The 23242-nt window shown below is 46.9% G+C and overlaps 2 protein-coding genes across 7 annotated transcripts in view; one reads left to right on the forward strand and one right to left on the reverse strand.

The window, feature by feature from the left end:
- Window positions 1-1855, reverse strand: part of LOC116979869 (NAD kinase-like) — a 43038-nt gene extending 41183 nt beyond the window's left edge. Inside the window, exon 1 of one of the 3 annotated variants that reach the window (XM_033031771.1) lies at window positions 1687-1818. In XM_033031771.1, the coding sequence (XP_032887662.1) occupies window positions 1687-1713 (27 nt within the window). In that variant the 5' untranslated portion in view covers window positions 1714-1818. Of the gene's footprint in view, window positions 1-1686 lie in introns of all 3 variants that reach the window. The other 2 variants (XM_033031773.1, XM_033031772.1) reach the window with 2 other exon arrangements.
- Window positions 1856-2317: 462 nt separating this feature from the next.
- gpr160 (G protein-coupled receptor 160) lies at window positions 2318-21692 on the forward strand. 4 transcript variants are annotated; one of them, XM_033031779.1, is made up of 3 exons: window positions 10845-10923; window positions 14621-14734; window positions 20203-21692. In XM_033031779.1, the coding sequence occupies exon 3, from the start codon at window positions 20248-20250 to the stop codon at window positions 21298-21300; it is 1053 nt and encodes a 350-aa protein (XP_032887670.1). In that variant the 5' UTR covers window positions 10845-10923; window positions 14621-14734; window positions 20203-20247; the 3' UTR covers window positions 21301-21692. The 4 variants fall into 4 exon arrangements, with proteins under 4 accessions (XP_032887672.1, XP_032887669.1, XP_032887670.1 ...); XM_033031781.1 differs by lacking the exons at window positions 10845-10923; window positions 14621-14734 and adding an exon at window positions 2318-2336; XM_033031778.1 differs by lacking the exon at window positions 14621-14734 and having other exon boundaries at window positions 10773-10923.
- Window positions 21693-23242: the final 1550 nt, after the last annotated feature.

A 23242-nucleotide genomic window follows, 5' to 3' on the forward strand; every position in this document is an offset into this window, starting at 1 on the left:
TATCTAAAAGCCTCTTAAATGGCACTATTGTATCTGCCTCCATCCCCACCTCTGGCATTACGTTGCAGGCACTCAACACCCTCTGTATAAAATAGTTGTTCCGCACATCTCCTTTAAACTTTCTCCCTCTCACCTTAAAGTTGTGCCCCTCTCATCTTTGACACTTCCACCCTATTCACGGCTCATAACTTCTCAGGTCTCCTCTCAGCCTCCACCACTCTAAATAAAACAATCCAAGTTTGTCCAACATCGTCATAACTAATACCCCCTACCTATAATATCATAGCTATCTAGACTACGTCTCCTCAGCCCGCTTCCTGTACAGACTCTATCCCCTACTCACAATTCCTCCATCTATGCCGCATCGCAAGACGAGGTGTTCCATACCAGGACATTGGAGATGTCCTCATTCTTTAGGGAACGGGAATTCCACCCTTCAATCATAGAGGAGGGTGGGACCTCACTAGGTTCTCCTCGATACCCGCATCTCTGCTCCTGATCCTCCTCTCCCCAGTTGTAACAGGTACAGTTCTCCTAGTCCTCACCATCCACTCCATCAGCTGTCACATAATCCACCAACATTTTCGCCACCTCCAATGGGATCCCGTCACTAGCCACATCTTCCCATCTCCACCCCTTTCTGCAAAGACCGTTCCTCCACATCTCCCTGGTCAACTCGTCCCTTCCCACCCAAACCACCCCCTCCCCAGGTACATTCCTTGCAACCGCAGGAGATGCAATACCTGTCCCTGTACCTCCCCGCTCGACTACGTCCAAGGACCCCGACACTCTTTTCAGGTGAGGCAGAGGTTCACTTGTACCTCCTCCAACCTCATCTACTGTATCCGCTGTTCCAGGTGTGGTCTCCCATATATCGGCAAGACCACACTCAGTCCGCCTAAACCAACCTGATCTCCCGGTTGCTAAACACTTGAACTCCCCCTTCCATTCCCACGCTGACCTTTCTGTCCTCTTTCATTGTCACAGTGAGGCCCAGCAGAAATTGGAGGAACAGCACCTCATATTTTGCTTGGGCAGCTTACACCCCAGCAATATGAACATTGACTTCTCTAATTTCGCTTTCCCTCTCTCCATGGCTCCCCCTTCTCAGTTCTCCGAAGTCTTATTGTCCCCGACTATTTTATCTGTTTGCTGTTGTTACTTCTCCCAGCTAACAATAATCTATTCTACATTTTCCTTATAATTCATTCCCTTTGCCCTATTTTAACACCTTATACTTCCTTATATCTCCCTCTGAAGAAGGGTCACCCATTCCGTCTCTCCAGAGATGCTGCCTGTCCCGCTGTTACTCCAGCATTTTGTGTCTATCTTCGCCTGAAACATTAACTCTGTTTCTCTTTCCACAGATGCTACCTGAACCGTTATTTTTTCCATTGTTTTTAACTTCATATTTCCAACATTTGCAATTTGTTTCAATTTTCAAAGAAATCCAGCTGCATGCCCCACCCGTTGGCAGAGACAAAGTTGAAAGGGAAAGAGGTTTAAAATACTTTGTAGTGGAGTAAACACGGCCCGCAGTTTAATTTACAGTCGATGATGAACAGATTTGAAGGCAGAAGCAAGAGCAGGTTGTGCTTTACATCATCCAACCGTGAGGAGGGAGGGGAGGGGAGGGGAGGGGAGGCGACCGCCAGCTTCACAACCCGCCTCTCCGCCCCCACTTACACTCCGGGCCGCTCCGCGCTTCTCCATGATGAGCAGCGCCGCGGGGAGGGGGAAGGAAGGCGAGGCTCCGCTTCACCTGAGGCCGAGGCCGGTGTGCGGCCTCCACTCCGGGCCGCGCCGCAACAATGGCGCCGATTGGCTGCGGCCGCCCAGCACCGCCTCTCGCCATTGGCCGGCCAATCGGCCGACCCGCATCCAATCAGCAGCCGGCCGAGGCCCGCCTCCCCATTGGCTCCAACCCACGCTAATTTGCATAGCACTTCTCAGTGAAAATCAAAGATCTTAGAGCAGAGTTTTGGTGAAAATGTGACTTGTTATCTTTTTGAACCGGACCCAGCGTGGATAAAATTGCCTTTAAAATGTTGGCATTGCATTGTAGTTGCACTTTTATGTCTCCTTCAGTACAGTTCAAGACAGTATGTTCACTGTTGTAGCAAAAGTTAGTCAATCTCCACACAACTCACCCACTCACAGACCAAAGTTAAAGGCAGCTGCAGAAGGAACACAATTAAGTGTGGAGGCAGAGGGATGGCTTCCGTTTAGGGTCAAGACAGTGCCTCAGTCTTCTGCCTGAAGAAGGGTCTCGACCCTTCTCTCCAGAGATGCTGTCTGTCCCGCTGAGTTACTCCAGCAATTTGTGTCTACCACTGGTGAGTAAACTGGTTCTGTTGAGGTGAATGTGAAGATGGCAACACAAGCAGATAGAGTCGTAAAGAAGTCGTATGGTATGCTCAATATGTGCATATTGGCTATAGTTCATGGCAAGAGTTGACATAGTCAAAGACTTGTCCCATTCCCGGTCATTCCCTGGCAGAAGGGCAGCGCAATGGTGCAGTGGTAAAGTTACCTCACAGAGCCAGAGACCCGGATTTAATCCTGACTACTGGTGGTGTCTGTGTGGAGTTTGTACATTCTTCCTGTAACCGCGTGGGTTTTCTCCAGGTGATCCCACATTCCAAGGATGTGCAGGTTTGTACGTTAATTTACTTCTATAACTTGTCCCTAGTGTGTAGCGTGAGCTACTCCAGCATTTTGCACCTGCTTCTGAATATGCCTGGCACAAATCTAACACTGCAGTTTCCCTACCCTCAATATGATGGAATTACTTGTAGAGCTTAGAGGGGAGAGCCTGTTTTAAATTCATTTATCTTTAAAACAAGCTAAAACATAAAGTTGACACGTTTGTAACATGATTACATGGGCAGCACATTGGCACAGCTGGTAGAGCTGCTGCCTCCCTGCACCAGAAACCTGGGTTTGATCCTGACCTCGGATGCTGTCGGTGTGGAGTTTGCACATTCTTCATGTGACCGCGTGGGTTTCCACTGGGTGCTCCGGTTTCCTCCCACATCCCAAAGACGTGCAGTTTTGTAAGTTAATTGGCCCTCTGTAAAATTGCCCCTAGTGTGTAGGGAGTGGATGAGAAAGTGGATTAACATAGAACTAGTGTGAACGGCTGATTGATGGTCTTGCTTCCACATCCCAAAGGTGTGTAGATTTGTAGGTTAAATGGTCTCTGTAAATTGCCCTTTTTGTGCAGGGAGTTGGACAACATGGTGCTAGTGTAAACTGGTGATCAATGGTCAGTGTGGATTCAATGGGCCGAAGGCCCAGTTTCCATGTTGTATCTATAAACTAAACCAAAGTATTTGAAAATGAAACAAATGGGTTGGTGTGGGTTTGGTGCAAATGGGTGGCTGATGGACAGCATGAATTTGGTGGGCTGAAGGTTCTGTTTCTATGCTGTTATGACTTTATATCTCCAAGTATTTAATCAGGTATTCATCTAGTGTAGTGTAAATCTATCCTCGTGTTTCAATGGTGTGGCAACCAAATGGGCTCCATTTTCTGTAAGTAGTAATTTCATTTCAAGGTTTATCACAAGGCCAATTTAAAGTAATAAGTGTTCTTTGGTACGAACATACTGTGGCTTCACAAATCACAGTTACGGAATATATACATATATATATATATATACACAGTGAAGGAATATTTGACCAACCCGAACTGCCATTTTCTCTTCCCTTCATTGAGTCTTACAGCGTGGCAACGGCTCCTTCAGCCCATACTGGCCAGCATGTCTCATCTACACTAGTCCCACATGCCTGCATTTGGTCTATAATCCCTCAAAACCTGTCCTATCCATGTACCTGTCTAAATGTTTCTTAAACGTTGCTATAGTACCTACCTCAACTACCTCCTCCGGCAGCTTGTTCCATACACCCACCACCCTTTGTGTGATAAAGTTACCCTTCAGGTTCCTATTAAATCTTTCCCCCCTCGCCTTAAACCTATATCCTCTGGTTCTTGATTCCCCTACTCTGGGCAAGAGACTCCATGCGTCGACCCAATCTATTCCTCTCATGATGATTTTGTACAATTTCAAATTTGTCTTTCACATTCCATATTTACAGATATCTTACAGTAGTGATTGAGCCTTCAGCTATCTGGGTTTTAAACTCTGAAGTTCTCTCCCAAAGCCTACTCTGTCTCTATCACCCTCATAAAAAAACTAAACTCTTTGAGGCGGTCTAATGGTGCAGCGGTAGAGTTGCTGCCTTTCAGCGCCAGAGAGCCGGGTTCGATCTAGTGCTAGCTGTACAGAGTTCTCCCTGTGACTACATGGGTTTTCTCCGGGTGCTCTGGTTTCCTCCCACATTCCAAAGACTTGCAGGTTTGTAGGTTAATTGGCCTCTGTAAAATTATGTATTTGTGTTATGTGTTTTCGCACTTCTGTACCTCGCCTGATGGGATAGGGGAGAAGAGAGAATGACCGGGGTGAGACCCATCCATGATTATGCTGGTGGCCTTGCCAAGGCAGCGTGAAGTGTAGATGGAGTCAATGGAGAGGAGGTTGGTTTGCACCGGGTGACGCTGCCAGTGATGGCAGCCTCGCCAACGGTCTGTCTGACTTTTCTTCTTTTTTCTTATTTGTAGTGTGTTTTAAGTTTGTGTTAATGTTCTCTGGTTTGTTTTATGTGGGGGAGGGGGTCAAGGGAAACTTTTCAATCTTTTACCTTGCTGGAGATGTGATTGTTTTCCGGATCGTATCTCTGGTCACTCTGCGGCTTAACATCATGGAGCTGAAGGCCTTGCTCGAGGCTGACTTTGAGCCCCACCGTGGGGCTGTGGACTTAACATCGGAGCCGAACCCTTGCCTGGGATCGACGCTCCAACCACTGCCTGCGGATTTCACCATCGAAGAGCTCGCAGTCGGGAAGCTCCAAAGTCACAGAAGGTTCGACCAGCCCCAACCCTTGGTCCGATCGCCCGGCGCGGGGCAGCTGAGATTTCCCCCCACCCCCCCCCCCTTTCATTGGTATGGCAATTCAAATTCCTCATATGTTGTAAAACATGGCTAATAAAGTGTGATTATGATTATAATTATGATAATGGTCTGGGCTGTGTCCACAATCCTGGATGGAGCTGTTCCTAAACCATTCTGTGATGCATCCCAATAAAATTATTTCTATGGCGCATCTGTAGTGGTTAGTGGGAGTTGTTCGGGACATGCCGAACCTCCTCAGACTTCTAAGGAAGGAGAGGCGTTGGTGTGCTTTCTTGGCCTTCTTAGCTATATCGCAGCAAGAGTCAAGAGTTTTATTGTCATATGTCCCGGACGGGACAATGAAATCCTTACTTGCTGCAGCACAACAGAATAGGTGAATATGTAAACATTGTATATAACGGGGGAAAAAAAGAAAAAGTTCAATAAATGACAAATATAGTGCAAATAACAAATAATAATAGTCTTTTGCAGGACAAGTTGCTGGTGGTGTTTATTCCTTGAAACTTGAAGCTTTCACCCATCTCTACTTCAGCACCTCCAATGTACAGCGGACTGTACAGTCGATGACTTTCTCCCTTGTCTTGCTGACATTGAGAGATAGGTTGTTGTCTTGACACCAGGTCACGAGGCTCTCAATCTCTTTCCTATACTCTGTCTCGTCATTATTTGATATCCAGCCCAATAATGGTGGAACGAAATGCAATTAACCTACGAACCCGCACGTCTTTGGATGTGGAAGGAACCAGTGCGCCTGGGGAAAACCCACGCGGTCACAGGGAGAATGTACAAACTCACAGGAAGAACAGACAGCACCCAAGGTCAGGATTGAACCTGTGCTTCTGGTGCTGTGAGGTAGCAGCTCTACTGGAGTTGTCCCCAAACCATGCTCTGAAGCTTCCTGATAAAATGCTTTCCACAGCGTATCTGCAGTAGTTGGGGACGTGTTGAACTTCCTAAGATAGACATAAAATGTTGGAATAACTCATCGGGACAGTCAGCATCTAAGGAGAGAAGGAATCGGTGACGGTCGAGACCCTTGGAAGTAGAGGCATAGGTGTGCTTTCTTGGCCATTGCTTCGATATGGGCAGTCCACAATCCGGGTCTCTGGCACAGTAAGATGGCAGCTCTATCAGCTGCACCAGTTTAAGTAACTACAATTCACACAAGGGGCATCCTTGAAGCCACATAATGTGTTCTATGAAGACACACTTTTTGCATATTCCAATCCGAGTTGACAAACACTTCTCAGTTGGTCACCTTTATAATCTGTTTTCTAATTTGCAAGGGAGGTGCAGCAGAAATCGTCCAACCTTGAAAACCAGTCGTACAAGTAATATGATTGTAGATTTGATGGTATATTGTTTCTCCTATGGCAAACCAGTCGATGTTTGAATCATCCCTCCCATCCCTAGCCTGGAGCAATGGTTCAGTTTAAATGGGTGAAGTTAATGGGAGAAGGAGTCAATATATAAAGTATTTTCGTTCCTCCTTTATCACATAGTTCCGTAGTGTATTTTGGGTACTTGGAACTGACTCAAAAGAACTCTCAGATACAGGAGTAAACTCACAAGCTTCTTTATTGCTGGACACCACCATGAGTCTCCTCTAGCGTATGCGTCCCCTCGCACAAGACATAACATATGCTAATTACATTATATACATTACACTGCTCCCCCTTTAACTTGGAGGCAGGTTACACCATTTACATTATATACATTACACTGCTCCCCCTTTAGCTTGGAGGCGAATAACACCATTTCTAGTACATTAAATATAATTGATTAACACAGTTGCACAATTATATTATTACAGTCATCTGACATTACATCCTCATAACTCTAATAATCGTACTAAAACTTAGCACTTATAATGGTTCATTCCACTCATCTTTCTAATCACTCTAGCTCTACCTGTATCTCTGCCTCTTCCCTTTTTAAATATCCTAATGTAATTTGCAGATTTCTTCCTGTTCTTGATATTCTGCTAAAGTTAACATTTCCTCTGTTTCTGTTCTTTATTTGTAGGTGGCATCTGACACATGACTGCAGGTTTTTGTTTTTTCAGTCGCTCTCTGTCGCTCAATTTCTTGGCGCTACATATTTATCTGCTCTTGTTGTATAATGACATTCTGCAATGCATAAACATTTGTCCATTGCTCAGTGAAGGAAGCTCCATGGTGGACTATACTGAAGTGTCCTAATCGCAATCGGTCCTGCATACTTTTGTCTCGACCGACAAGCCTCTCTTCTTTAGACTTTTCTATTAACAACGTTTTGCTCATCGTCACACATTTATTTAACCGTTCTTTGCAACGTTTAAGCATTTTCTGCTGTTCGTCTATTTGTCTTCTTAAATCACCTTTCTGGTTATTCATCAAGCAGTAGGATCTATACTGTCCTTGCAATACAGCAGTGGCTTTGATTAGCGCTCTGTATATTTCTCTTGCTACATAAGCACGGTAGTGATACTGCACTACAACTGCTGTATAAATCGGTTTGAGGAAGTCTTTCCTATATCGTTTAAGCCTTTTTGTATCGTTTCAGCCTTTTCTGTTGTGCGTCTATTTGTCTCCTTAGGTCTTTCCTATACCAACTCATACGGAGTACTGACTGCACTTTTACAGTAGCTCTCTTTTGCTTAACCCACTGCCTAACCACCATACTCTTGTAGGCAGTCTGAATGGTAATAGTTGCATCCCTCATTGACTGATATTGCACAAACTGGGAATGCCCTATTTTGCATGCTTTGTACCATCTCTGGATCGAAATGACTGCTTGTCGCATAGCTCTGTACCGTACCCTTAATCGGTAACCACGGTATGCAGCTTGCAGAGTGACTACAGCTGCCTTTTGCATCAAGAAATGCTTTCTTGTAATGCACATTCTTATGAATGACTTAATACAGCGTGCTGCCTTGGTTTTCTCTACCAATACTCTGGCTTTGATCCCGCGGTACAAGGCCTGAATACACACCACTGCTTCTCTCAAACTCTTATACTGTCTCACTTGGACATCTCTTATCTGGCATGCTCTGTATCGTTGCTGTACCGCAATGGCAGACCTGCGTAGTTTCTTAAAATACTGACGCTGTTTATACATCTGATAATAAGTCTGCAGAGAGGTGAGGGGGTTGAGGACAGGGGGAGGGGGGGGGGAGAGAGGAGGGGGGGTGCTGAGAGGGGGGTGCTGAGAGGGGGTAAGGTGAGGGGAGGTGGGGAGCAGGGAGGGGTAGGGGTGTGTGGAGGGAAGGGGGGAGGGGTGAGGGGAGGGGGGGTTTAGGGGAGAGACGGTGGGGAAGGGACGGTGGGGGAGGGGATGGAGGGGAGGAGGGGGAGAAAAAGAGGAGGGGGAGAAAAGAGGGGGGGGAGAGGAGAGGGGGGGGAGAGGAGAGGGGGGGGGAGAGGAGAGGGGGGGGGAGAGGAGAGGGGGGGGAGAGGAGAGGGGGGGGAGAGGAGAGGGGGGGGAGAGGAGAGGGGGGGGAGAGGAGAGGGGGGGGAGAGGAGAGGGGGGGGGAGAGGAGAGGGGGGGGGAGAGGAGAGGGGGGGGGAGAGGAGAGGGGGGGGGAGAGGGGGGGAGAGGGGGGGGGAGGGGAGAGGAGAGAGGAGAGGGAGGGAGGATAGGGGAGGGGGGGAGAGGAGAGGGAGGGGGGGGGGGAGGGAGGGGGGAGAGGAGAGGGAGGGGGGGGGGAGAGGGAGGGAGGGGGGAGAGGAGAGGGAGGGAGGGGGGAGAGGAGAGGGAGGGGAGGAGAGGGAGGGGGGGAGAGGAGAGGGAGGGGGGAGGGGAGAGGAGAGGGAGGGAGGATAGGAGAGGGAGGGGGGAGGGGAGAGAGGGAGGGGGGAGAGGAGAGGGAGGGGGGGGAGAGGAGAGGGAGGGGGGGGAGAGGGAGGGAGGGGGGAGAGGAGAGGGAGGGAGGGGGGAGAGGAGAGGGAGGGGAGGAGAGGGAGGGGGGGAGAGGAGAGGGAGGGGGGGGGGGAGAGAGTGCCGAGTGTCGCTGGCTCCGTGGACACCCTGCGGAAGGTGTGTTGCTGCGAGTTACTGCTGCTAGTCGGGGGCTGGCTAAGCATTGTGTCCCGGTTCTCTTGCGCGGACCCGCTTCTCCCACGACCGGGCTGACTCTACTCCCGACCGGGCTAAAGTGCTTGAGCGCTGTGTCCTGCTTCTCTCGTGTGGACCCACTCTTTGCTCGGGGCCGGACTTCCTCTCGCGTCCAGGCTTTCTCTGCTCACGGCCGTCTCTTGCGACCGGGCTTTCTCTCGCGACCGGCCCGCTTCTCTCGTGGCCATTTTTTTTTTTTTTTTTACTCTTGTTTGTCCGCTTCTCACGTGGCCGGCTTTCTCCCTCAACCGGGCTGACTCTTCTACCAGCCGGACTTACTCCATTTCGTCGGTGGCTTCACTGGACCTGTCCGTGGCCTACCCGGTACTAGGCCCTCACTCGACGTCGTTGGTGGCTCCTGGCCTGGCTGTGGGCTGCACAGCCCTGGAAAACGTACGAAGTCGGTGGCAGCTGCTGGGCCTCTTCTGCCCCTTTTGCCTTGGCTACACAGCCCTGGAAAATGTTCCAGGTAAGTTGACACCGTCGCTGCCCTGCTGGTTAGGCTTCCAGCTTTCGGCTGCTTTCTTCGGTGACACTTACTTACTGCCCCACTTGTTTTCCTTGCTTCCTGTTCCGACCTTGCTTTTCTTTGGCGCCAATTCAAAACCATTTGGCGCCAAATCTTTTGGCTTGGTGCCGTTCCACTTTGTTTCCAAATGCAACCTTATTTTTTCTGACAGTCCTTCTTCTTTCCTTTTCTGTTCTTTTGTCCTCTTCGTGCTGTTGTTGTGTGTTTTGGTGTATCAATTCACCTAAAACTTATACAAAGACTATTCAGCTTGAGGAATTTGACAAATGGAAAACTCAGTCTAAAATGAGTAACAATCCGAAGGACGACATCTTGCCACGTAGACACAACATAGAGATAGCCTGACAAAACTCGCCGACTTGTACAGCTTATGTTTTAAATGCCGTCCCCGGCATAGAGGGATCTGCAGGCCTCTCTTGTCCAGCTCGCAAACAACTGCGACACAACTCCGTATCTACAGTTTAAACTGTTAAACAATCCTACGTGTTGCAAAACAGTCCTGTGGGTGAGTTCACAAACTCTATCCCATCCTCGTCGCCAATTGTAGTGTATTTTGGGTACTTGGAACTGACTCAAAAGAACTCTCAGATACAGGAGTAAACTAACAAGCTTCTTTATTGCTGGACGCCATCATGAGTCTCCTCCAGCGCATGCGTCCCCTCGCACAAGACATAACATATGCTAATTACATTATATACATTACACCTAAGATAGACATAAAATGTTGGAATAACTCATGGGGACAGTCAGCATCTCTGGAGAGAAGGAATCGGTGATGGTCGAGACCCTTGGAAGTAGAGGCATGGGTGTGCTTTCTTGGCCATTGCTTCGATATGGGCAGTCCACAATCCGGGTCTCTGGCACAGTAAGATGGCAGCTCTATCAGCTGCACCAGCTTAAGTAACTACAATTCACACAAGGGGCATCCTTGAAGCCACATAATGTGTTCTATGAAGACACACTTTTTGCATATTCCAATCCGAGTTGACAAACACTTCTCAGTTGGTGACCTTTATCTGTTTTCTAATTTGCAAGGGAGGTGCAGCAGAAATCGTTCAACCTTTAAAACCAGTCGTACAAGTAATATGATTGTAGATTTGTTGGTATATTGTTTCTCCTATGGCAAACCAGTCGATGTTTGAATCATCCCTCCGTCCCTAGCCTGGGCGGAGTTAATGGGAGAAGGAGTCAATATATAAAATCTTTTACTTCCTCCTTTATCACATTGTTCCGTACCCCTCCCACCTCCTGTTCATGTTGAGCCACGGCACTGAGAGACCTCTGCACAGGAAGAAGGAAGCATCAGGAATGGCTCTTGGCTACAGTAAGTTGCTGCGTGCACTGGTTGAGAATACTTTTTTTGTTTGCATGGGTGGCACAGCATGGAGAGCTGCTTCCTCACCGCACCAGCGATCACTTCTCACCCTTGTGGTGCTCCAATTTCCTCCCTCGCCTCCAAAGAGTACGCAGGTCGATAAGTCAATGTGCAGATGGGTGGTGAAACATCAGCGGGAGCTGACGGGAATGTGGGGGGAGCGGAAATAATGCTTCAAGGTAGCATTTAGTAATGTTAAAGTGGGTGCACGATGGGCGGTACAGACTCGATGGGCCAAAGAGCCTGTTTCTCCGCCGTATCCCTCTATGACCCCGCAAATGCGTGAGGATTTTTCTCGATGGTGTTTGTTCAAGTCCTGTCACTCAGTTATTTTCAATCAGAGTAAATTATATTAAATTTTTGAAAGGCTCTTTTGTCAGTTTTTTGGATAAGAAAAGCACTGAGAATTTGTAGAATCTGCAGATGCTGGTTTAAACTGAAGATAGACACAAAAAGCTGGAGGAACCCACAGGTCAGGCAGCATCTCTGGAGAAAAGGGATAGGTGACGTTTGCGGTCGGGAAGAAAGGCCTTAACCCGAAACGTCACCTCTTCCTTTTCTACAGAGATGCTGCCTGATCTGCGTTACTCCTACTTTTTGTGTAAAGCACAGAGACATGTGCCTTAATCATCGAAGATTAGAGAATTTGTACGGAGGAATACGCAGGCAAATGAAGCCTTTCCTTTTTTTTCTCTGTTATCAGGCTTCCACAAGCTAGGGTACTGTCTGATTCACCTCTGCCCCATTGTTAACTTTGGACTTTGTCTCTGGAACTGGCGTGCTACAATGCTGGATCTATATTCTGCACTCTGTACCTTCCCCTTTGCTCTACCTTTTGTACATAAGTTTGATGATTGTATTAATGCATGGTGTTATGTGATCATATTGAATGGCTGTGCAGGCTCGAAGGGCCGAATGGCCTACTCCTGCACCTAATTTCTATGTTTCTATGTTTCTATGTTTCTATAAAGGATACAGGCCCTAACCAGTCTGAAGAAGGAACAGGTCTCCACGTCACCCTTTCCTTCTCTCCAGAGATGCTGCCTATCCTCCTGAGTTACTCCAGCTTTCTGTCCATCTTTTATTTTATGACTTGTAAGCCTATCAGTAATAGTACATTTTCTATTTTTTTTTACTTGATTTTTAAAAAGAAAATGTCAAATAACTTAGCAGGACTCAACCTGCATGCATAATTTATTTATTTATTGACGTTTCTGCCCTCCTGTTCTGGATTTATTGAACACAAGTAGTCTGTGTGGGCGGCACAGTGGCGCAGCGGTAGAGTTGCTGCCTTACAGCCTGACTATGGGTGTTGTCTGTGCGTAGTTTGTACGTTCTCCCTGTGACCGTGTAGGTTTTCTCCAGGTGCTCCGGTTTCTTCCCACACTCAAGTCGTGCAGGTTTGTAGGTTCATTGGTCTCTGTAAAATTGCCCCTAGTATGTAAGGAGTGGATAACAGAACTTGTGTAAACGGGTGATCGATGGTCAAAGGGCCTGTTTCCAGTTCCCACGAGTGCTAAAGATATGCTTGCCTTCATCAGACGGGGCATTGAGTTATAAAGTTATTAGACTTGGGCAGTCATCACGCAGAGTTATAGGAATGATCAGGCTGCATTTGGAGTATTGGGTGGAGTTCTGGTCACCCCATTACAGAAAAGATGTGGAGGGTTTGGAGATGGTGCAGAGGAGGTTCACCTGAATGCTGCCTGGATTATAATGTTTCAGCTACAGGGAGAGGTTGAACAGACTTAAATAGTTTTTTTCTAGAGCGTCCGAGGTTGAGAGTAGACCTGATAGCAGTATATAAAATTGTGAGAGGCATAGATAGGGTAGACAGTCAGAACCTTTACCCCAGGTGGAAATGTCAAAGAGTAAAGGGTATAGCTTTAAGGAGAGAGAGGCAATGTTTAAAATATTTTATTTTACACAGAGGAGGGTGGGTGCCGGGGTGGTGGTGGAGGCAAATGTGATAGTGGTGTTTGAGACTTTTAGACCTACCTAGATATGCGCGGGATGGATTGATATGGATCATGTACAAGCAGAAAGAATGTAGATTTGTAGGTTAATTAGCTTTGTTAAATTGTCCCTAGTGTGTAGGATAGAACTAGTGTATGGGGTGATCGGTGGGCCAAAGGGCCTATTTCCACGCTGTATCTCTAAACTAAACTAAACTTATTACAGGGATTACAGTCCATAGTCACGAAAGTCTTGGTCATTTTAAGATTATCCAGTTTCCGATTAAGTACTGAAAGCATAGAAACAGCCCACTGAGTCCATGTAAGAGTCGCCAGGTTTAGGCACCATTTCCAAAGTCCCAGCTGACCATAAAGGCCCGATGCAGCGGGGGGGGGGGGGCACCTCCCACAGCCGTCCGTGAGGGTGTGGAAGGTAAGACCCCGGGGTGTGTTGGAAGGAACTGCACATGCTGGTTTATACCATAGACACAAAATGCTGGAGTAACTCAGCGGGACAGGCAGCATCTCAGGATAGAAGGAACGGGTGACATTTCGGGTCATGACCTTTCTTCACGTAAGACCCTGGGTTCTCCTTGCCGCCCTTTTGTCCAGCATCCACCGCCGTCACCTCCGCCCTCCTCTCCTGTTGTCGCCCTCAGGGACGAGCAGGAGACGAGGCTCCCTCCAGGCAGGTTCCCCGGTTCCGTGGCGGGTGAACCAGGCCTGCTGCCAACAGGTGTATGGCAGCAGCACGCTGGGAGGCAGTGCATTGGTCAATCCAGCACTTGCCAGAATTACCAGATAGCCACTCCGGATCTCAGTTTAAACAAGAAATACTCCCAGGGAAATGTCAAAGACTAGCGGGCATAATTTTAAGTTGAGAAGGGCAAAGATTAAAGGAGATGTGGAGAGCAATTTTTTTTTTTACACAGAGTGGTGAGTGCCTGGAACCACTGCCAGGGTGGTGGTGGAGGCAGATACGATAGAGGTATGTACTTAAGAGGCTTTTAGATAGGCACATGGATATGCAGGGAGTGGAGGGATATGGATCACGTGCACGCCGAGATTAGTTTGACCTGGAGTCATGTTTGGCATAGACATTGTGGGCCGAAGGGCCTGTTCCTGTACTGTAATGTTCTAAGATTATAAATGTCTCTGACGTTTCCAAACGTTCGATAACATTTGAGAAAGGAAACCTATTGCTAACATTTTAAAATATTATTAAGAAATTTTAATAAAATGCAAATAAAGTAGAATACTGAAAAACACAATTAGATACATTTAAATTAATTCAGTTAAATTAATACCTCTCCCTGACTGATGAAGGCCAATGTGCTGAAAGTCTTTTTTGCTTCCCTCTCTCTCTTTGACATCACTTTCAGGGAACTGTGTGCCTATACTCCTAGATCCCTCTGCTCTACAACACTTCTCAGAGCCCTGCTATTCGCTGTGAAGCAAAGATACTAGAGGAGCTCTAATATCTTTGCTGTGAAGGGCCCTGTTTGATTTCCCAAAATGCATCACCTCGTACTTATATTCATTAAACTGTAGAAATCTTCTGGAAACTTCTCCTTAAACGTTGTTGCGATCTTTTCCAGTGATCATGTGCTTACGTGCGAGAGTCCTGAAAAGGAGTATTTAAAGGAATGTGGCTTTCAGAAGAAGCTGCATAAATATTTGAATTGTTCTAGGTAAGGATTCCTACAGAAGATACGGAAGCGTGTAAGCACGCACCACCAGACTCAGGAACAGCTATTTCCCCCCCCCTGTTATCAGGCTTCTGAACGGTCCTTCCATAAGCTAAGGTACTGTCCGATTCACCTCTGCAGACATTGGACTTTGTCTCTGGAACTGATGTGCTACAATGCTGAGAACTACATTCTGCATTCTGTAGAATATAGTTCTACCTGTTTTTGTTCATTATTGTCACGGTATCGTTGTACAGTGGAAAGCTTTTTGTTGCATGCTGTCCAGTCAACGGAAGACAGTTGGCAAGAAAAGGACAGTGCTGGAGTAACTCAGCGGGTCAGGCAGCATCTCTGGATAACACAGACATGTGACATTTCAGGTCAGGTCTGAAGAAGGGCCCCAGTCAGTTTCCTCCCACGTGGGTCTCCTCCGGGTGCTCCGGTTTCCTCCCACATTCCAAAGACGTGCAGGTTTGTGGGCTAATTGTCATCTGTTAATTGTCCCCTAGTGTGTAGGGAGTGGATGAGAAAGTAAGATAACATAGAATTAGTGTGAACGGATGATCAATGGCGTGGACGCGGTGGGCCCTAAGGCCTGTTTCTATTCTGTATCTTAAAGGCAATCAAACATAGGGAGATTGTCATCAGGAATGAGATGTACTTTCCATGATCAGATGTTTATTGGCTAACAAAACTTGTACTTGTGTCTTGATAGAACATAAAACAGTACAGGAACAGGCTCTTCTGCCCACAATATTTGCGCCAGACATGATGCCAAGTTAAAATGATCACATCTGCCTGTACATGATCATTATCCCTCGATTCCCTGCACGTCCATGTGCCTATCTAAAAGCCTCTTAAACGGCACTATTGTATCTGCCTGCGCCGCCACCCCTGACAGTGTATTCCAGGCCCCCACTACTCCCTATATATAATAAAAGAACTTGCCCCAAACACCTCCATTAAACTTTCCCCCTCTCACCTTATGGCTACAGCCTCTAGTGTTGAACATTCCATCCTGGATAAAAGGTTCTGACTGTCTACCCTATCTATGTCTCTCAACTTTATATACTTCCATCAAGTCTCCCCTCAACCTCCAACATTGATTGATTGAAATAAGTCCCCGCCGACCAACAATAGCCCTTTCACACCAGTTCTGTTATCCCACCTACTCGTCTAACTACGCACTAGGGGCAATCTACAGAAGCTAATTATCCTACAAACTCGCACATCTTTGAGAAGTGGGAGAAAACCGGAGCACCCTGAGTAAACCCACACGGTCACGGGGAGAACGTACCAACTCCACACACAGACGGCACCAGTAGTCAGGATCGAACCCTGTGGCGCTGTGAGGCAGCGGGTCTACCAGCTGCACCATTGTGCTGCCCTAAAAGCAGTAGAGTGGGGAAACCTCAAAGAAATTCCATGGCAGTATTCTCGATATCACAGGTTCACATCACTGACACCCTTCCAAAGGTACTTCCCTTATGCATCATTTACTATGGAATTGTTTTTTAATTCTGGAATTCACATAAAATTCCTTATGTGATCCAAAACTCCATTTGCAAATCTCCAGATCCACAAATCTGACAACCCTCTCTACCAACTACACGCTTAGAGTCATACAGCACAGAAATAGGTCTTTCATGCCCACCAAGATGCCCCATCTCAGCCTGTGTTTGGTCCATATATCCCTCTAAACCTTTCCCATCCATGTACTTGTCCAAGTTTATTTTAAATGTTATTACTGTACCTGCCTCAACTACCTCCTCTGGCAGCTCGTTCCACATACCCACCATCCTCTGAATGATGGTGGGGGGGGGGGGGTTGGAAAGACTCTGCATTCACCCAATCTATTCCCCTCATGATTTTATACACCTCTATAAGACACCTTTCAGCCTCTTGCGCTCCAAGGAATAAAGTCCTACCTTGCCCAACCTCTCCATATAGCTCAGGTCCTCGAGTCCTGGCAACATCCTCGTAAAACTTCTCTGCACTCTTTCAAGCTTAATGGCATCCTTTAGCAGCGTGACCAAAACTAAACACAATGCTCCAAAAGTGGTCCCACCATCGTCTTGTACCATTACACAACAGAAACTTGTATAGGAAGGATGCTGGTTTAAACCGTAGTAACAAAATGCTAGAGTAACTCAGTGGGAGAAGCAGCATCTTTGGAGAGAAAGATTGGGTGACGTTTTGGGTCGAGACCCCTCTATGGCCCAATAATTGATTCCCCTTCATACTTATCCAATTCCACTGTGGAACGTCATACTGGCCATACATCAGACGGTAGTGTGAGATTCAAATTCACAAATGCTCAGAGACAAAGTCAGAGAAACAAGTTTATCTCATTTATTACATTTCTGCGCAGAAAAGGGTGCCCCTCTGTCGCCCTCTAGAGACACACTGAGAATGGAGATGCTTTCTATCTTTATACATTTCAGTTCACTATTGTCACACCCTCATCCCTCCCCATTGAGCTTCTTCCAATCATAACATAAAGCCCAGATTCCCACGAGAACGTCAAAGACACCTCCCCTATCATGCATCGCATGTGCATTTAAATTAAGCATCTTGTCATAGTGGGCGTGAGTACATATTCATATAATCTCATTAGGCCTGCGCAGATCTGTATGACCTTATGTACTTTCTCCCTTTCACGTACTTCCCTTAAAACTCGTATGAAGTATTTCTATTGCTACTTTTTATCTAGAATTTCTCTCTGTTCTGTATATCGTTACTTTCTATTCTACTAGCAGTCTGGCTTCTGCTGACACCTTATTTCTTTCTAAGTTATAATTCAGAGTTCTAGTATAAATCAACCATCTCTATTAACCCTTTTCTCACAGTAGAGTCAAGGTTGCACCAGTTCACTGCATTTTGGATGTTCAACAATAATTGGATTAATTGTTTTTGAAACTACAACAATGTACTTTCAAATCTAATTCAGATTTATAATCAGTTGCTGGAAGATTTCTATGTAAGATTTTGTGACATTGCCTGATGTCATAAGCCAGAGGTCAAATTGGATACTTTTGGATCAACTGCACCGGGGGAGCAGTGAAATTTAACAAAAGCCTAATTATCACCCCTCAGAGAGTGGTAGCGGTGTGGAATGAGCTTCCAATGGAAATGGTGGAGGCGGGTTCGTTGGTATCATTTAAAAATAAATTGGATAGGCATATGGATGAGAAGGGAATGGAGGGTTATGGTATGAGTGCAGGCAGGTGGGACTTAGGGAAAATAATTGTTCGGCACGGACTTGTAGGGCCGAGATGGCCTGTTTCCGTGCTGTAATTGTTATAAGGTTATATTTGTTTGGATTTTCTAATTGATTCTGATCTTCACCGAGTGCAATGCAGCAAATGTGTACATTCATGATGGTCACTGAAAGAACAATTGATAATCTCCATGGAAACCAACAAGTCAACTCAGTTTAAAGCAGTCTTTGGTTTTCTGCCAGGCACATCAAGCTGCAGCAGTGGAAGGTATACGGAGCTGGTGAGACGCAGCCTCGTGACCTCTTCTTGACACGTGCACGTAGGGCAGTCCTCCCTTTCCTGAAGTTCACGAGAAGAATCTTCTCCCCTTCCTCTCGGCTGAGATGGTAGACTGAATTTCCCAATCTGCTCTCTCATTCAGACCTGGGAGATACCACAGGCAGGCTTTCAAAGTTCTCCCTGCTCTCCTGGGGACATTATTTCTTCAACCAACATCACTCGAGGGAAGAACAGGATCTGGTGTCCATCTGTAAAGAACCCTGTTGTTAAGGTTATGGAACTTTTGCCCAACAAAAACTGAAATTTCGTCATGTCTCCCAACACGAGTGAGTGATTTTCGGCTGCTATTTGCTCTAAGATCTTGCTTCTCTATGCGAGGCACAATGGACCAGCTGTGATCGCTTTTGTTACCTCCCAGTATTGAGCTGTAGAATTTTGCTTACAAGAAAAGTGGGGAATGTGCGTTGTGTCATTGTTATTCTTGGCAGGTGGATTTTAACCCGAATGAATGTGAAGTTCTGAAAAAAAGAACTGCAGATGATGGTTTACCAAACAAAGACACAAAGTGCTGGAGTAACCCAGGGGGTCAGGCAGCATCTCTGGAGAACATGGATATATGACGTTTTGGGTCGGGACCCTTCTTCAGACTGGTAGACTTCTTCAGACAGGACCCTACTTCAGACTTCCAGGGATGCTGCCAGACCTGTAGAGTTATTCCCGCAGGTACACAAAAATGCTGGAGAAACTCAGCGGGTGCAGCAGCATCTATGGAGCGAAGGAGATGGGTAACGTTTCGGGCCGAAACCCTTCTTTAGACTGATAGGGGGTGGCAGGGAGAAGGAAGGAAAAATGGAGGAGGAGGAGCCCGAGGGCTGGGTGATGGGAGGAGACAGCTCGAGGACTAAGGAAGGGGAGGAACCAGCAAGGGCTAACAAAATTGGGAGAATTCAATGTTCATGCCTGCCGGATGCAGGCTCCCCAAGCGGAATATGAGGTGCTGTTCCTCCAATTTCCTCCCCCCTCGACTCCATTCAAGGACCCAAGCAGTCGTTCCAGGTGCGACAGAGGTTCACCTGTTTCTCCTCCAACCTCATCTACTGTGTCCACTGCTCTAGTTGTCAGCTGATCTACTTCGGTGAGACTAAGCGGAGGTTGGGCGATCGTTTCGCCGAACACCTCCGCTCGGTCCGCAAGAACCTACCTGACCTCCCGGTGGCTCAGCACTTCAACTCCCCCTCCCATTCCCAATCCGACCTCTCTGTCCTGGGTCTCCTGCATTGCCAGAGTGAGCAACACCGGAAATTGGAGGAACAGCAACTCATATTCCGCTTGGGGAGCCTGCATCCGGTGGGCATGAACATTGAATTCTCACAATTTTGTTAGCCCTTGATGTCTCCTCCCCTTCCTTAGCCCTCGAGCTGTCTCCTCCCATCCCCCAGCCCTCAGGCTCCTCCTCCTCCCTTTTTCCTTCTTTCTCCCCGCCACCCCCTATCAGTCTGAAGAAGGGTTTCGGCCCGAAACGTTACCTATCTCCTTCGCTCCATAGATGCTGCTGCACCCGCTGAGTTTCTCCAGCATTTTTGTGTACCTTCGATTTTCCAGCATCTGCAGTTCCTTCTTGAACACGAGTTATTCCTGCACTTTGTTTCTTTATTAGTTTGAAGTTCATTTCGTTTGGTTGTGTGTTTCGTTTAGTTTAGAGATGCAGCATGGCAACAGGCCTTTCGGTCCACACCGATCACCTGTTCACACTGGTTCTGTTATCCCAGTTTCTCATCCACTCCCTAAATATTGGGGACAATTTAAGAGCGCCAACTAATGTACAAGCATGCACGTCTTGGGGATGTGGGAGGAAACTGGAGCACCTGGAGGAAAGCCAGCACAGTCACAGGGAGAATGTGCAAACTCTACACACAAGCATCCAAGGTCAGGATCCAACCCAGGGCTCTAGTGGTGAGAGGCTGCAGCTCTACCACTGTGCCACCCTAGGTCTGGCATAAATTAAATGGGCCAAATAACCTCCTTTGCTTTCAACTCTACAATTAACGTCTCAAGGACTAATTTTTTCTGTTCTTTAACTTCTAGGAGTTCTGACCACAGTAGAAAGTTGAAATAAGCCCTGGGAGATTGATGGTTGGAGATCCATCAAAATTGGTTCCATGTAACGACTGCATAAGAATTGAGTCCAGACGGTATATATTCCAGATCTTCAACAGCATGGATTTACTGCTGGTCATTTTGTTTGCAAAGGTCATCCTGAACATCATCCTTTTAAGTATGAAGCGAAGAATGCTACAGAGTCTCATTGGCCATTTCTGCGTTTCCCTGGCCCTGATGGACGTGGCATTATTTGCTTGTGTGACAATCGCTTCATTCGTCAAGAACCATGGTACATTCGGAGCTCCGAACAGTTTCTTCCATGTCTGCGGACTGCTGCAGTTCTTCTCCCACGTCTACAGTATCCTGCACTTCCCACTCTGTCTCATGTCTGGCATTGACCATTTTGTCCACCTTCGCAATCTCTCCAGGTCCTTGGGCCTCTTCCGGAAGATGCTGTACACCTTCACGGTGTGCTTCTTGTGGATCGGAGGCATTCTCTACGCCCTTTACAGCCATGGCTTTCACAACCTGCCATCGGCAATGATGCAAGACATCCCATTGTACCAATGTGACATTCCCATCAGCACCCAGAGTCTATCGTTGTCCGCCTTGATACTGTCAACTCTGTGTGTGGTGACGATCTACTGCTGGCGTAACCTAACCACCCTTGTCAGATCCCTGCGCATAGACACCTACTTGGAAGAGATAGTCATGTGGAGTTCCCATCCGGTTGCCCAACTGCATGCCGTGTCCAGCAAGAAGCAAGTTTTAACCAACGTTGTTATTTGTTTTGCCCTCGCTTGGATACCGTTTATTCTGCTTCAGTTGACCATAGTTTTGATCTGGGCTCCACTTCCTGCCTACATGGATTTGAACGTCCCTTGGCTCTGCTTCATTAACAGTTTCCTCATCGGAATAATCTACTGGATGAATTATAAGGATATCCCTCCAGAAGACATCTCGTTGATTCCTGACGGTTTCTGTCACTGGGAGAGCTGTAAATTACAGCAAGTTCCCTTCAACTGCAAAGGGAAATGGGTCCCAGACAATGAAATCAAAGCTTCAAATATTCTAATCGCCTGAACGAACCCAATCCTCCTCCTTCCTGCCGTTTTTGTAACTATCAATTAGCTAAGTTATTCCCAGTCCCAGTCTTACAACTACATCTAACACCCATGAATGCGAGTGATCTATTTGTGCATTAGTGGATTACTTAAATGGTCTTTTATTACTCTTCACTCTCCTGATGCACACACCTCGGATTTTAATCCATTTGGCATTGTTTCTATCTGTACTTTCCAAGATGCCGTTTAGAGTTTGGGTTGTATTTTGGTTTCTTGTTTATGATACACTTTCTACAGGGATGAAAGACCATAAAACTTTAAAACAAAATATTAGCGATTTGTACTGATGTTTTCTGGGGTTATGTCATTACCATTTGTGCCAATTCTCTATTAAATAACAAATAAAAATCAGCTATTGGTGTTTGCGTGTGTTTGACGGTTTATCCAGGGCACTTGGAATGCATAGGGGGAATGCACAGATAATTTAACCCGGTGTAGAGGAATCAAGAACAAGAAGACACGGGTTTAAGGTGAGGCAGGGAGGAGGGGGTGGGGGAGGGGGTGGGGGAGGGGGTGGGGGAGGGGGTGGGGGGGGGGGGGGGGGGGGGCGCGCATGGGCTAAACAAGGGCAGGTGGGACTAGCATAGATTAGAAATCTTGGTTGGCATGGGAAGGTTGGGTCGAAGGGCTTGTTACCATGTTGTATGACTATGACATTGACAAAGCATAGGCCAGGAGGTGGACAGAGGGAGAGGTGGGACATCCCAGGGCTGGGAACCTGGAGTGCAATGGCCACGACAAAGCTGGCACAGTGGGAGAGCTGCTGTCCAACAGCGCCACAGACTACAGGTCTGTCTGCACAGAGTTTGTACGTTCTCCCTCCGACCGCATGGGTTTTCTCCGGGTGCTCTGGTTTCCTTCCACACTCCAAAGACATAAAGGTTTGTAGGTTAATTGGCTGTGGTAAAATAGTAAATTGTCCCTAGTGTGTAGGGTTGAGCTGATGTATGGGGTGTTCGGTGGTCGGCACAGACTTGGTGGGCCGCAGGGCGTTTCCATGCTATATTTCTAAACTAAACTACATTAAAGAAGTTGTTGAACTGGTGGGGTCTGGAGTGGGAACAACAGCCCGTCCCGAGCCTGACCCAGTCTAATGGGACCCCACTTTGGTCCATGGTCCACAGGATGGAATCTGACTCTGGAGACAATTTTCTACACAGAACAGAAATTTGTACTGTTTAAATATGAAACACTGTGTTGCTAAAGTGATGTATTGATTGCCAGATGTGGGATCTGTGGCTTTGTGCCACTTAGTGTGAGCTTTTAAAATTCCTTTTACACAGAACAGTGCAGCACAAGTTCAGGCCCTTCAGCCCACAATGTACCGAACATGATTCCAAGATAAACTAATCTCCTCTACCTCCATTCCCTGCATATCCATGTGCCTATCTAAAAGCCACTTAAGCGCCACCATTGTATCTGCCTCCACCACCTAGTCCGTTCCTGGTACAGACCACTCTCTGTAATAAAACTTTCCTGCACATCTCCTTTAAACTTTGTTCCTCTCATCTTAAAGTTATGCTCTCTAGTCTTTGACATTTCCACCCTTTGGAAAAAAAGTTCTGACTGTCTTAAGACATTTTAGACATGTTATAATTTTCCATCGGGCCTCTCCTCGGCTTCCAATGGTCCAGAGAAAACAATCCAAGTTTGTCCCACCTCTTGTTACAGCTGACAACTTCCAAAACCTCCATGTGCTTCCTGCAATGGAGTGACCAGCAGAATTGCACGCAATATCCTTGATCAGTCCGACCTTCTTTACTGTCATCTGCACAAGTACGATCAGGTACAGGTACAATCTTGATGGCAGCAGCATCACAGGCACATAGACTCAGACAACACACAAAACAAATTATACATAAATTACATAGATGTTCTCTAGAGACACCTGACCTGAGTTA

This window comes from Amblyraja radiata, chromosome 13 (assembly GCF_010909765.2).
Source record: "Amblyraja radiata isolate CabotCenter1 chromosome 13, sAmbRad1.1.pri, whole genome shotgun sequence".
NCBI classification, from domain to species: Eukaryota; Metazoa; Chordata; class Chondrichthyes; order Rajiformes; family Rajidae; genus Amblyraja; species Amblyraja radiata.

Bases quoted from the DNA above. Each gene is read 5' to 3' on its own strand.
- gpr160 (XM_033031781.1), top strand. From the start codon at position 20,248: ATGGTTGGAGATCCATCAAAATTGGTTCCATGTAACGACTGCATAAGA.